At 42.4% G+C, this 12282-nt stretch overlaps 1 protein-coding gene across 1 annotated transcript in view; it reads left to right on the forward strand.

Annotated features, from left to right (window-relative positions):
- Positions 1-11780, forward strand: part of GPC4 (glypican 4) — a 108543-nt gene extending 96763 nt beyond the window's left edge. Inside the window, exons 4-9 of the mRNA XM_018044248.1 lie at positions 762-927; positions 6095-6225; positions 6310-6456; positions 7145-7281; positions 7923-8098; positions 8207-11780. Coding sequence (XP_017899737.1) covers positions 762-927; positions 6095-6225; positions 6310-6456; positions 7145-7281; positions 7923-8098; positions 8207-8409 — 960 coding nt within the window. The 3' untranslated portion in view covers positions 8410-11780. The remainder of the gene's footprint in view (positions 1-761; positions 928-6094; positions 6226-6309; positions 6457-7144; positions 7282-7922; positions 8099-8206) is intronic.
- The last annotated feature ends 502 nt before the right edge of the window (positions 11781-12282 follow it).

Here is a 12282-nt window from a genome sequence, read left to right on the forward strand (position 1 = left end):
ACTATATGGCACAGGGAACTATATTCAACACCCTGTTATAAAACATAATGGAAAAGAATCTGAAAAATATAAATATATGCACAACTGAGTCCCGCTGCTGTACAACAGAAATGAAGCACAACATGGTAAATCAACTATACGTTAATAAAATTTAAGATATAAATAAATCAACCCCTTCTTCGGAATGTAACTAAGTCCCATGTCTTCTATCATGTGGACCCTGAGCACTCCATGCTTTGCTGCTCTCAAGCCTCAGACAGCCTTCACATAACCCCAAGTTCAAATTTATTCATATTCTTCCATGTAGGATACATCCATTTTGCTTTCTGTGCAGCTATGGGCAGAGAAAGGAGTACACACGAGCTACCCTTCTAAACCTTGACTGGGGGGCTTACATTTGAAAGGGCGGTCTAGCAGTTTGAAAAGAAGATGTGCTCAGATTACAGTCTGGCATGGCACACACAGTGATGACCATCTGAAATGAGTGGGAGTAGTTGAGTGTGTGTGTCATATGCAGCTGAGCTGCTGAATGTTCATTCCTACCTCCCCATGCCTTCCTAGCATACCCTTTTTCTTCATCTAATCTTGCTGTAATTCACCTCTTCGGTAAGCATGCCAGGCCATGCTACATGTGATCCGTTGTGACTCATATGTGAAATTCATGGCCAAGCCTTCAAAGTCAAGTTGATAGATTTGCAATATATATGCAGTTGCTGTCTCTATCTTGGTCCCACCATTGTCTATTTCTTCTCCCAAATTAGGTGAATCCCACCACCCAGTGTACCCATGCCCTGGTGAAGATGATGTACTGCTCCCACTGCCAAGGTCTCGTGACCGTGAAACCCTGTTACAACTATTGCTCCAACATCATGAGAGGCTGTTTGGCCAACCAAGGGGATCTTGATCTCGAGTGGAACAATTTCATAGGTGAGCAGGCGATTAATGTGTTTGTGTCACTCCCGGGCTTCCCAGGTGGCCCCCTGGTAAAGAACTCACCTGCCAATGAGGAGACATGGATTCGACCCCTGGGTTGGGAAGATCCCCTGGGGGAGAGCATGGTAACCCACTCCAGTATTCTTGCCTGGAGAATCCCATGGACAGAGGAGCCTTGTGGGCTGCAGAGTGAGACACGACAGAGCGACTAAGCACCCACGCATGCACATGACTCATTAGGGATAGCTCACCTTCCAGCCACAAGAAATGTTTTATCTTTTAATTAAAAAAAATTTTTTTTTTGGCTGTGCTGCATGGCTTGTGGGATCTTAGTTCCCTGACCAGGGATTGAACCCCTAGCCCCAGTAGTGAAAGTGCCAAGTCCTACCCAGTGGACCAGCAGGGAATTCCCCAAGGGATGTTTTAATTGTCAGTGATGGAATTTCTGTTCATTATATAGTGATTCCCGGAGTTCTGATGGTACTCAAAGTTCATACCGCTCTACTAGTAAATGTTCCCTTGAACTAATGGTGGCATTTCTGAAGACAGTGGACACCAAGCAAATACCAAGTTTCAATAATGAGAAAGTGCCTTTTTGACATTTTCCCCCAAAGGTTAGTTTTAGTTCTACATCGTAGGCTTGTATCCATGTAAACGCTGGAGTACAGCTACCACTGACCTGTGGAAGGAGCTTTTCAAATGGTACATTTGTGGCATTGCAACTGAATCTTCTGCATACCTGCCAGATACCACTTAGATATTTGGATCAGGTGTAATCTGACTGTGGAAATTTAGCAGTTATATTTCTGTAGAGGATTTAATGATCACAGACTGCTCTGGTGAGAGTGGAAGGACTTTTGCCCTGAGAATTTCAGAGGTCAGTGTTCTCACCTACAACCTGAAACCTAGAAAACCTATTACTGGAACACAGACAGGGATGGAAGTGACCTAGCCCGTTTCCAAGAGGGTTAAGTATGATTTGTGGGAAATGACAAATTAGGGATGATTGAAATATCCAGTCATCAGCTCCCTGGATGCCTGCTTAATGCATATGGGAATCCTGGAATGTTAGTGGCAGGTGTTGAAGCTATTATCGGTGTGGCTGCACACACAGACTGTCAGTACCCTAAAACAAACTCTCTCCCACCCTGCAGTTGCATTTGCATAATTGCAGATTTTGAGCGTCTTTGTAAGCACCTATTTTTCCACTTATTTGTCCACATCCTGGGAACATGTATGCAATTTGCTGTGGGGAGGGAATGAGGGGATTGGAGCTGGGGAATGCTTTTTAGTCTGCATGAGATCTAATTATATTAACTCTGAAAGTGCATCAATCAATTGGCTCTAACAGATTCTTGAGAATACTGACACAAGGAAACAAAGATGTGAGTATTAAACACCGCAGCACTATTGTAGGCTAAATAGTTCAAAGCTAGAAGACCTGAAAAAGAGTCCACACACAGAAAAGCAGAATCCCATGAAAGAGAAGGCCTAAGACCAGACACACACACACCAGTGGCACATCATGCCCAGAAGGAAGCCATGGGAGAAATTGTAACTTGAAGATAATTTCCAGATCGAAATTAAAGTTGGTATACTTTTTCTTTTCTATCTTTTTTACTCGCCTTTCACCTCCACCTGCAAATGTCATGTTTGCAATTCACTTTTGCTTAATTCATTTTTAAGAAACAAGATGGTTTGCCTTTCCACGTTTCCCTGTGGCACCGAATGCGCTAGTTCTCTGGGCGAAGCAGTAACACCTGCACACAGGGATCTAGGTTGGCTAACTTTTCTACAGGCACATCATGAATAACGTAAACCATTCTGTTATTCTGACGTGTCTGGGAAAAAGTGTAACTCATAAATTTGTCTTAAAATACAAATTCTAGGGACTCCCCTGGTGGTCCAGTGGCTAAGACTCTGAGCTTTCAATGCTGGGGCCCTGGGTTTGATCCCTGGTTGGGGAACTAGATCCCACATGTCACAACTGACACCCTGTGCAGCCAAATAAATTAGTAAAAATAAACATTTACAAAGGCAAATTCTATATATTTTTCCAAGAGCTTGCAGGTCCATGTCAATACCATACTCTGGCTTCCTTAATTTACGTCTTCAGCCACGTACTCTAAATCAAGGAGGACGTCCATGGCTGCTGTTCTTCCTGTGCGTTTGACAAATTACATTTGTTATCTTTAGAAACAAAATTAAACTCAAGTGGAAATTGGTAGGATTTCAGAATCAATTTTCCTCATTTATTTTAAATAGTTTTTTTGGAGGGAGGAGGAATATAATTCTATCTAAACTGAATTTTTAATGGGTATTTTATTCTTAATTTCTAATAAGCTGATATAAAAGGCCAGGAGTAACAGACATTGTCAATCTCCAGTGCTTTTTCATGGCTTTTCACAAGGGGTTAATTAATTTGCTCAGTGGTTGTCGAATTCAGTCCCAATTTACATGCCTATGCCATAAGTTCAGTTTTTTCTTTTCCCTTCACAAGGAATTTTTCCTCCTTTAAATGACTGCAGTTAATGAATGGTCAAGGAGGGCTCTTCCCCCCTGCTTCCTTAAATCAGATCACGGGGTTAAGTCGGAAAACTGCCTTTTGTTCATCCAGTCTGGTCTTGAGGCTAAAGATGTGGGTTTGTGATTATCAGCAGCACAGAGCAAAAGGAATCACTTTTTCTTGTGAGAAGGGGCTGGTTTGTTGCAGGGTGGGAGGGAGCTGTCATGAACACTGAAATGCTGCAGTCAGACTAGAACCTTTAAAGAGACTAAGGATGAGTTTTTCAATCTGCCTTAACATTGTGCCCTCCTCTCTCTCTTGAACTGCACCTATTAAACTGTCACCCACCTTGATAAAGGTGGATCCAAATAGTTAAAACACCTTGGACTTGGTTTATAAGCGGTTATAGGAAACCCTCTTTTTGAATGACTCCCAGCCAACCTTCTTCATATCATGTGTCGCTGCCATTGGGGATTTAGTATGAGGGGGTTGGGATTGCTGGCTAGGCCATCAGCCAGTTCCTGGCAGGAGGCAGCCTAGAGTCATCAGAAGCAGTGACACTGGATTTGACATCATCAGATCATGGAGGCGCCCAGTGGATGGCTTAGCCGGACCTGTCCCAGCACTGAGCAGGGACTTTGGCTCCCGGGCTGCAGGCTGTGGGCAAAACACAGCCTCACTCACATTCTTCAGCAGCACCACACGCAACGCTGGTATGACAGTTTCAGCCCCACTCCCTTCTTAGGCCCTTGTGCATGGCCAGCCGGCCTGGAGTTGACAGACACCAAATGATACTGGGACGGATTGGGGGCAGGAGGAGAAGGGGACGACAGAGGATGAGATGGCTGGATGGCATCACTAACTCGATGGACGCAAGTCTGAGTGAACTCCGGGAGTTGGTGATGGACAGGGAGGCCTGGCATGCTGCGATTCATGGGGTCGCAAAGAGTCGGACACAACTGAGCGACTGAACTGAACTGAAAGAGCCAGAAGAATCGGGGTTTGTGTTCCCTTTCACAAGCATGTTTGTGATCTGGCCTTTCCTCACCCCTAGGGGAATAAGTAGTGAGGGGATGCACTGTTTCCTTCCTATGTAAACCTCTGTATTTGGGATTTTTCTCTGGAGCTGGTGACTTCTTGGCTCTGAAGGTCTGTGTTCTGCGGACATGGTGGTACTGATGCTTTGACAGTGATGAACACGTTTAGGTTTTGCTCCACTTGTTTACAGAGCTCCCCTTTCACTAGCACATCAAATGCATTTTTCCTCTCCTGGAAAAATGGTATATTCATGCCGGCAGGCTTTCCTTAGAGGTTGGGAGCGTCAGGTTTTGGTGATTACCACAATGTGACCTGAAACTTCATTCATTATGACTTTCCCCCCAAATTTGCATTGCTTGGAAGTCTGCTCATGTTTTGTGACATTGGAATTCTGGTTGAGAGAAATGAGCTCGAGCTTTAAAATGTTGGGCCACATTTGTTCTTGGGGGAGGTGGAAGGTTGCTGACCACCTGTGAGCTTAGGTAGAAGTTCAGCTGTGGCCTATGCTTTGAGAGGGACTTACTATGTTCTAGAACCTTGCCCTTCTTTCCAGCAGCTGTCCTTGGACTACCTGAAGGCTGTGGAGTCTGTGGACCTAACTCTCCTTTAAGGGGAAAGAGCACATGGAAAAGTTCACTGCTTGTCATAAATGAGGCATCATTTTTCTCATTTGAATATGACCTTTCCAGTTTCTTCTAATTTTGCACAATAAGTATCAGGGAAAACTACTAACTAAATCCCAAGAACCATGGATGACAAGAAAACCAGTACAGGGGGTGATTGTCTTTAAGAGATTCACCGTGTCCTAAAAAATTCTAGACTTTTCCAAAATGTAGAAATGATTTGCTGAGTAATTAGTGAAGGATACACATTGTAAACACAGATTTTGTGCCCTGTCTCTGTTTTTTTCATTTGAATAAAAAAGTGACACATGTTTTTTGCTTTAAAATAACTCAGGACCCTTGTATTTGAAATTGGAAGTTTATCTTAATACAAAAATGCATTCTACAAAATGCCATTACTTGTGAAGTCCTTAGAATTCCTAAGGAGGTGCCTAGGAACACTTTCATTTATATTTTCTAACTGCGTACCCAAGGATCTGAAAGGGTTTCATTTAAAAAATGAAAGAAAAGAATTGGTATGCCAGGATTTGAGCTGATTTATGTTTTTGACTCTTGTAAATCAAACATGAAATGGGAAGAGCCGTGGAAGTCCCTGGGTGAGCCGTCATGTTATTCTGCTCCCAGCCTTAGGTGTGTCAGGCAGGAGCTAGGTCAAAGCTATGCAGTGACAGCTACTGACACGTGGAGGGATGAATTATCAGCGTAATAGAAGGTTCCCGATTGTGTTTTCTTGCTGGGGGAGTAAAGTCTTCATCCGGCCACTTCCCACTCTAGAGAGCTGGTGGTACATAGCGACTGAATGCAGTTTTGTGTCATAGAAAAAGATACGAAAGCATGAATTAATGATGGTCATGCCTCCCCCTCCAACACCCCCCCCCCCGCCTCAACACACACAAGGGAAACAAAGACAGTAAAATAATCAGACTGATCACTCAAGGCCAAGCTAATGATTTGCTTTGTATTCTGTATTGTTCTGCCCCAAACCTCATGTTAGATGCTATGCTGATGGTGGCTGAGAGGCTGGAGGGTCCTTTCAACATTGAGTCAGTCATGGATCCCATCGACGTGAAGATATCAGATGCTATTATGAACATGCAGGAGAACAGTGTGCAGGTATCTCAGAAGGTAAGGAAGGCAGGTCCTGGATTGGAGAGGTGGGGCCCACTCTAGCCTGCTATGCCTCATGTGGCCACATTTATGCCCATGCAGGTTTTCCAGGGATGTGGACCCCCCAAGCCCCTCCCAGCCGGTCGGATTTCCCGTTCCATCTCAGAAGGCACCTTCAGTGCCCGCTTCAGGCCCTTCCATCCTGAGGAGCGCCCCACTACAGCAGCTGGCACCAGTTTGGACCGATTGGTGAGCCCTGGGGCAGGAATGGCCATGTTTAATGGCAAAAAACTGAAAACATTTGCTCAAAATGCAGTTTGATTGGAGGATTCCAAGCACAGGGTCTTTTCAGGTGAAACTTTTCCAGCAAATTGCACAACAATGTCAGTGAACCTGCTTCTCTGATTTCCTCGCTCAGAAAGTTCATCCATAGAGCTAGGAAGTGGGGTGCTCTGAGGCTTATCTGGACACTTTACCTTTTATGTCACAGTGCAGGTAACTCATAGGCTGGATCCTGAGTCATCAAAGCCGTGCCAGAAGATACTGTGTTTTTCCAGTGTATCTCTGGGGCGTGGGACCTGGTAGGCCTCAGATGATAGTTCTAATGAAGAACAGGAATGGACAGTGGGTGTAGGCACTAGGCAGCTTTTTTTTTTTTTAATGGCAACTTAATTCAGAGCTTGCATTTCATCTGTTAATTCTTGTGGTGATTTTATACATTTTACATAGAAGTATTGGGATAACCAGAAAGGTTGTTCAGGTTTTCCCATGATGTGGGAAAACCTGAACGAATTTTTGGCCGAGCCAAAGTCTGCATTTTTATCTTCAGACTCCAGAGAGGCTCTGGAGATACTTTAGACATGATCTGAAGGCACATGTGTAGGTAGTTTGGGGTTTTTACAGAGGTTTTTGTGTTCTCTCTCTTTCTCTTAATGAGGTTACTGATGTCAAGGAGAAACTGAAGCAGGCCAAGAAGTTCTGGTCCTCTCTTCCTAGCAGTGTCTGCAATGATGAGAGGATGGCTGCAGGGAGCGGCAATGAAGATGATTGCTGGAACGGGAAAGGCCAAAGCAGGTGAGCCGTCGTTGACCAAGTGTGCAGTTTCTCCCTACATGATGGGGAACTTTCAGAGAAGGTTTGCTCGGTCATTTCAACGAGGCATTGTGAAGCCTTTCACAAGCAGGTGGCAACAACATGGAAGATTTCTAAGCATTCTTAGGAACTGGCGTAGAAGTGTTGGGAAGGCCCCCAGCTACTTGCAGAGAGTCTCAGGGCAAAGGTTTATGCCCGTGGTTATATGATAGCGTTACTGCTGCAACCAAGGATTGAGTTGTTCTGACAGTGTCATTATTTTTCATATTTAATACCTGTGATCCTGTGCCTGATGGCATGGCCGCATCAAGTACCAGTTCTCAAAAGATCTCATTGTCTTCCTTGATGATGCTCTGTGTCCCTCCCCTACATACCCAGTAACTTAGACAAGTGTCCACTTAACTCTGCCCCACCAACCTCCACAACATGGGTAGTTTTCAAAAAGGTCCCAGAGTGGAGGAACATGTGTATCCCCAGGAAGAGGAGAGATTCTGAGTTATTCAAAAGGCAAGCACTTGCAGTTCACTGCAAGTGGCCAATACTAGAACCTAGCAAGAATCTTTGCCAATCTTCGGCAGCTTTTGTTTTACTGATCCTCTTAACGAGGTCCTTTCTCATTGCAGGTACTTGTTTGCTGTGACAGGAAATGGTCTAGCTAACCAGGGCAATAATCCAGAGGTGCAGGTTGACACCAGCAAACCGGACATACTGATCCTTCGTCAAGTCATGGCTCTTCGAGTTATGACCAGTAAGATGAAGAATGCTTACAATGGGAACGATGTGGACTTTTTTGATATCAGTAAGCATGTGTGCTTCTAAAGAACAAAGTGTTATGTGTTTGTTTGTACACCTTGAGATGAGAAAGAACAGAATAAACATTCCTCTTTTTATCCCCCCCAAAAAATAGGTGACGAAAGCAGCGGAGAAGGAAGTGGTAGCGGATGTGAGTCTCAGCAGTGTCCTTCAGAGTTTGAGTATAATGCAACTGACCACTCTGGGAAGAGCGCCAATGATAAAGCCAGCAGCGCTGGGGTCCCCACTGGGGCTTGGGCCTACCTCCTCACCGTCTTCTGCATCTTATCCCTGGTTATGCAGAGAGAGTGGAGATAATTCTCAACCTTAGAGAACAAGTGTTCATCGTCAGTTACAAAGGCACTGGTTATCACTTTTATACCATCCTGGTGACTTTGCTTTTTAAATGAATGGACAACAATGTACAGTTTTTACTATGTGGCCACTGGTTTAAAAGATGCTGACTTTGTTTTTTCATTCAGTTTTGTGGGAGAAGGGGACTTGTACGTAAGGTCAGTCCGGCCTCCTCAGAGTCATGTTAAATGTGGCTAACAGTGTAGGTACAGAACTGTAGTTAGTTGTGCATTTGTGATTTTTATCACTCTGTTTTCTTTCTGTTTGTGGGGGTTTTTTCCTTTCAATATGATCTCACCTTGTTTCTTACAAGAAAACCAGGGTCCTTTCTTGGCATGTAACATGTACGTATTTCTGAAATATTAAATAGCTGTACAGAAGCAGGTTTTATTTATCATGTTATCTTATTAAAAGAAAAAGCCCAACAAGCAGTAAAATTGCCATCTATCCCTGTTGTTTTAGTTGCCTTATCTGGAGAGAAGAGGAGGTGTTGTATCTTTTCTTCTGCAATGTGAAGGCACAAGGGGGCTTCTGAGCCACTTGTCAGGTTGTGTTCAGGCATCAATACAAGAAGAAGGTTATACTTCATTTATAGCTGGTGACTGGAAGAGGCTGCAGACTACCCATTTTGGTTGAGCTGGGTTGTATAAACTTCAATCACAGACCAGTCCATTTCTGGAAGCCGCTTATCCATCTAGAAGATTCTTAATCTCCCTCGAAAGATATAAGGCATTCAGGGTATCCCAGGGTATCACACTTAATTTGGGGGTGGGTTTGGTTTGGTGGTGGTGTTTTTTTTTTTTTTTTTTTAATACAGGCAAGTTAGCAAGCCACTGTGCTGGTCTTTGTGTCCATACTTGACCCTCTATGACAAGATCAGGTGTGTTCAGGGTAGTATGGCCATAGACCACCCTCTTTGAAGTGATATCCCACCAGCAGAAGTAAGTGTCTAGCAATCTCACTTGGTCCCTCTTGTTCCAGATTCCAAACCCAGTCATAGCCATCTGGGGGGCTAGCCAGAACTGGGGTACAGCCTGGGCTCAGGCAGTAAGTATCAATACTCAAGCAAAGTTTTTGTCCATGCGTGTGTATTTGCATTTATTTGGTTTTGGATCCCAGTGTTTTGTTTTTTTAAAAAAGAGATTCTAAAGTGTCTTATTGAGTCTTTTTCTTGCCCAGCCTTGCCCCATCTGAAAGCCAAAGGTCTTGCCACGGTTCACAGCTGTGTGCTACCCTATCAGCCAAGCAGCCCAGTAGGGGAGCTCTGAGTGTCCAGATTTTTCTTCTCATGTTGTTGGGCGTTTGAGTGGGGGGCAGGGAGGAATGGGAGTAGGTAAAACTGAGAAGAACACATCTTTAACCACGCAGGTGAACTGACAAAGGCCATTAACTCTTGTCCCAGACCAAAGAGTAACCACTGCCTTGGCCCCTTTGGGGCCGTTTCCTTGTGTCTTTACCAAATGACAGCTCATAAAACTGTGAGAATGTAACAAATCACGTTAAAAGGAGTTCCAGAAGTCTTCAGAAAGAATCACACTCTGCAGAGTCTTTTCTTGCTTTAGACACCATTCAGATCCCAACCCATTCCCCAAAAGCTGAAACCCACAGAGAGGTTGTTTGTGTTATTGTTCAATCTTCAGTTATAAGAGTAATTCTCTATTTTTATATTGAAACGTAATTACTTGATAGCTCAGGGTCTACATTTCATTCAGCTTTTTACACCAAATTCTGCAGAATGGACAAATGGAATATTGGGGCTGTTATAAACAGAGGCTTAATTTTATTAGAAGTAGCCAGTTATTTATTGAAGCATGATGTTAATAAAATAGGCATATTCTGGCTCATGTGTATAAGTTTTGTTTCTTTTAAACAAATCACAGAAGACGTAAAATTGAGAAGGCGCTCCATTTATGTATGAGGAAAAATTGATTGTAAATAGCTAAGCTGCCTTGTGAGAACTTGGAAAATGTGCTGATACTTAGTAACTACCTCAGTTGTGAGGAATTTCCTTTTTAGCTTAGATTGCTATTACTTTTACTTGGTAGAAATGAATCTGGTCTCCAAAATGTGGCTCAGAGAGTTATCCCCATAGACCTTGTTAGATTGTTTTTAATTTAAAACCTTGATCTCTGCCCAGCTGTTTTCTTTCAGTCAAGTTCTCGAAACCAATAACATTTTCCGAATTAAATATTCTTGAAGGTTCTTCTGGAGTCTAAATGATTTGTTTTCTTTCTTTGCAATTTTTCCTGTTACTCTTTTATTATTTAAATTGTCTCTTGCCTTTGAACTTGAACTATGAAATAAACAAATCATAGATTTTTCCATTCAGGTCTGACTGGATAACTGTTGGCTTCCAACCAGCTGGCAGGCTCACACCCCCACTCTCCCCAAAACAGAAATACAGGCAAGTTGAACATTTTAAAAATCTTAAGAGTTCAGTATATGAGGTAGAAGGAAAGCTTTGTGAGGAGACCTGACTTTTCCAAAGCCTCAGTTAACAGCATGTGAAGAGTTTGTGCTTTACAAAGTCATTAATTAATTACTGGTTATTTTCAAACACTTCACCCACTCTGTACCTTAAGAAACATGTTATGACTCTTAGATTGTATTTTATTTCAAAACTAGTAATTAGCACCTGTTATTTTGCTAAAACTGTACAATGGACTTAGATTTTTGAACTTTAGTTTCCTGGGTGTTAGAAACCTAACAGTATACAAATAATTTTTTACAAAAATTAAGTTACATCTTTAAAACTTACTGTATGTGATTACAAAACCACAATAAAAATAGGTATAGATGGCGCTACACAAAATTCTACTTCCCCTTTTGTGTTGGTAGAATATGTCTATTTGCATGGCTAAAAGCTATATGTTAATAACAGTATCTACTACAGGAAGCCTCTGTGTGTGTGTGTGCACTTGCTCTCAAGCAAATACCACACGATCAAATACAACTTTCTTTTTGAAATAAAGCACTGAGAAGAATCTTCTAAGTAGAACTTAGTGGGAAAAATATAATTTGGCATTCTGTGATATACTTTAAAAATTCAGTTTCTACCTTTAAACTCCTGATTGTTTTCTTTTAAAAATCCTTTTTGTATATGTGAAAAATACCTGAAAGATAACATGGTAATACAGCAATTCAAGCCCATCAGTAAGGCTAATGGCCATGTAATAATCGCTTGTCTAATTGAGGTTTTAAGTAGGTCATATATTGATGGGGTTTAAAAACAAAAACCTGTACTACAAAAGTACAGAGTGAAAGTTTCTATCCTGTTCTTGCATTCATCTGCTCAGTTATCCCTACACCCTAAATAAACTTATTAGTTATTTCTATATGTCTTCTTCCAAAGTTCCTTTATACAAATACAAGCAAATATGAATAGAGGCTTTTCTTTTTTGTCTCTTTACCTGAAAGGTAGAATATTATGCCCAATCATCTCATATTTGTTTAGGTTTCTCATAATGTTAAAAAGTATTGAGAGGAAGAGGAGACCCTAAAGGACTCCTGTTCAAAAGGCATGGCTTCTCTGTGCTACCACAATTTGCATTTTTACTGCATTTTGGCCCAGATTAATCTGAGTAATTTTTCAAGAAATAAACATGGACTTGATGAGCAGTTTGGCATTGTAGTCCTATAATCCCAGAGTGCGCAATTAGGATGCTCTCTGTGCTTCATTAAGGTTTATCTTTGGCACTTTGTTTCTGTATCATCACCAGCAAAGAAGACCTTGGGCAACGCGATTGGATAGATCCTCTTAGAGCGCAGCACATTAATACCACTGTTAATGCTTGGAAATGGTTCAAGAAGGAAATGTCATGCCCTAGAGTGGACTCT

This window comes from Capra hircus (assembly GCF_001704415.2).
Source record: "Capra hircus breed San Clemente chromosome X unlocalized genomic scaffold, ASM170441v1, whole genome shotgun sequence".
NCBI classification, from domain to species: Eukaryota; Metazoa; Chordata; class Mammalia; order Artiodactyla; family Bovidae; genus Capra; species Capra hircus.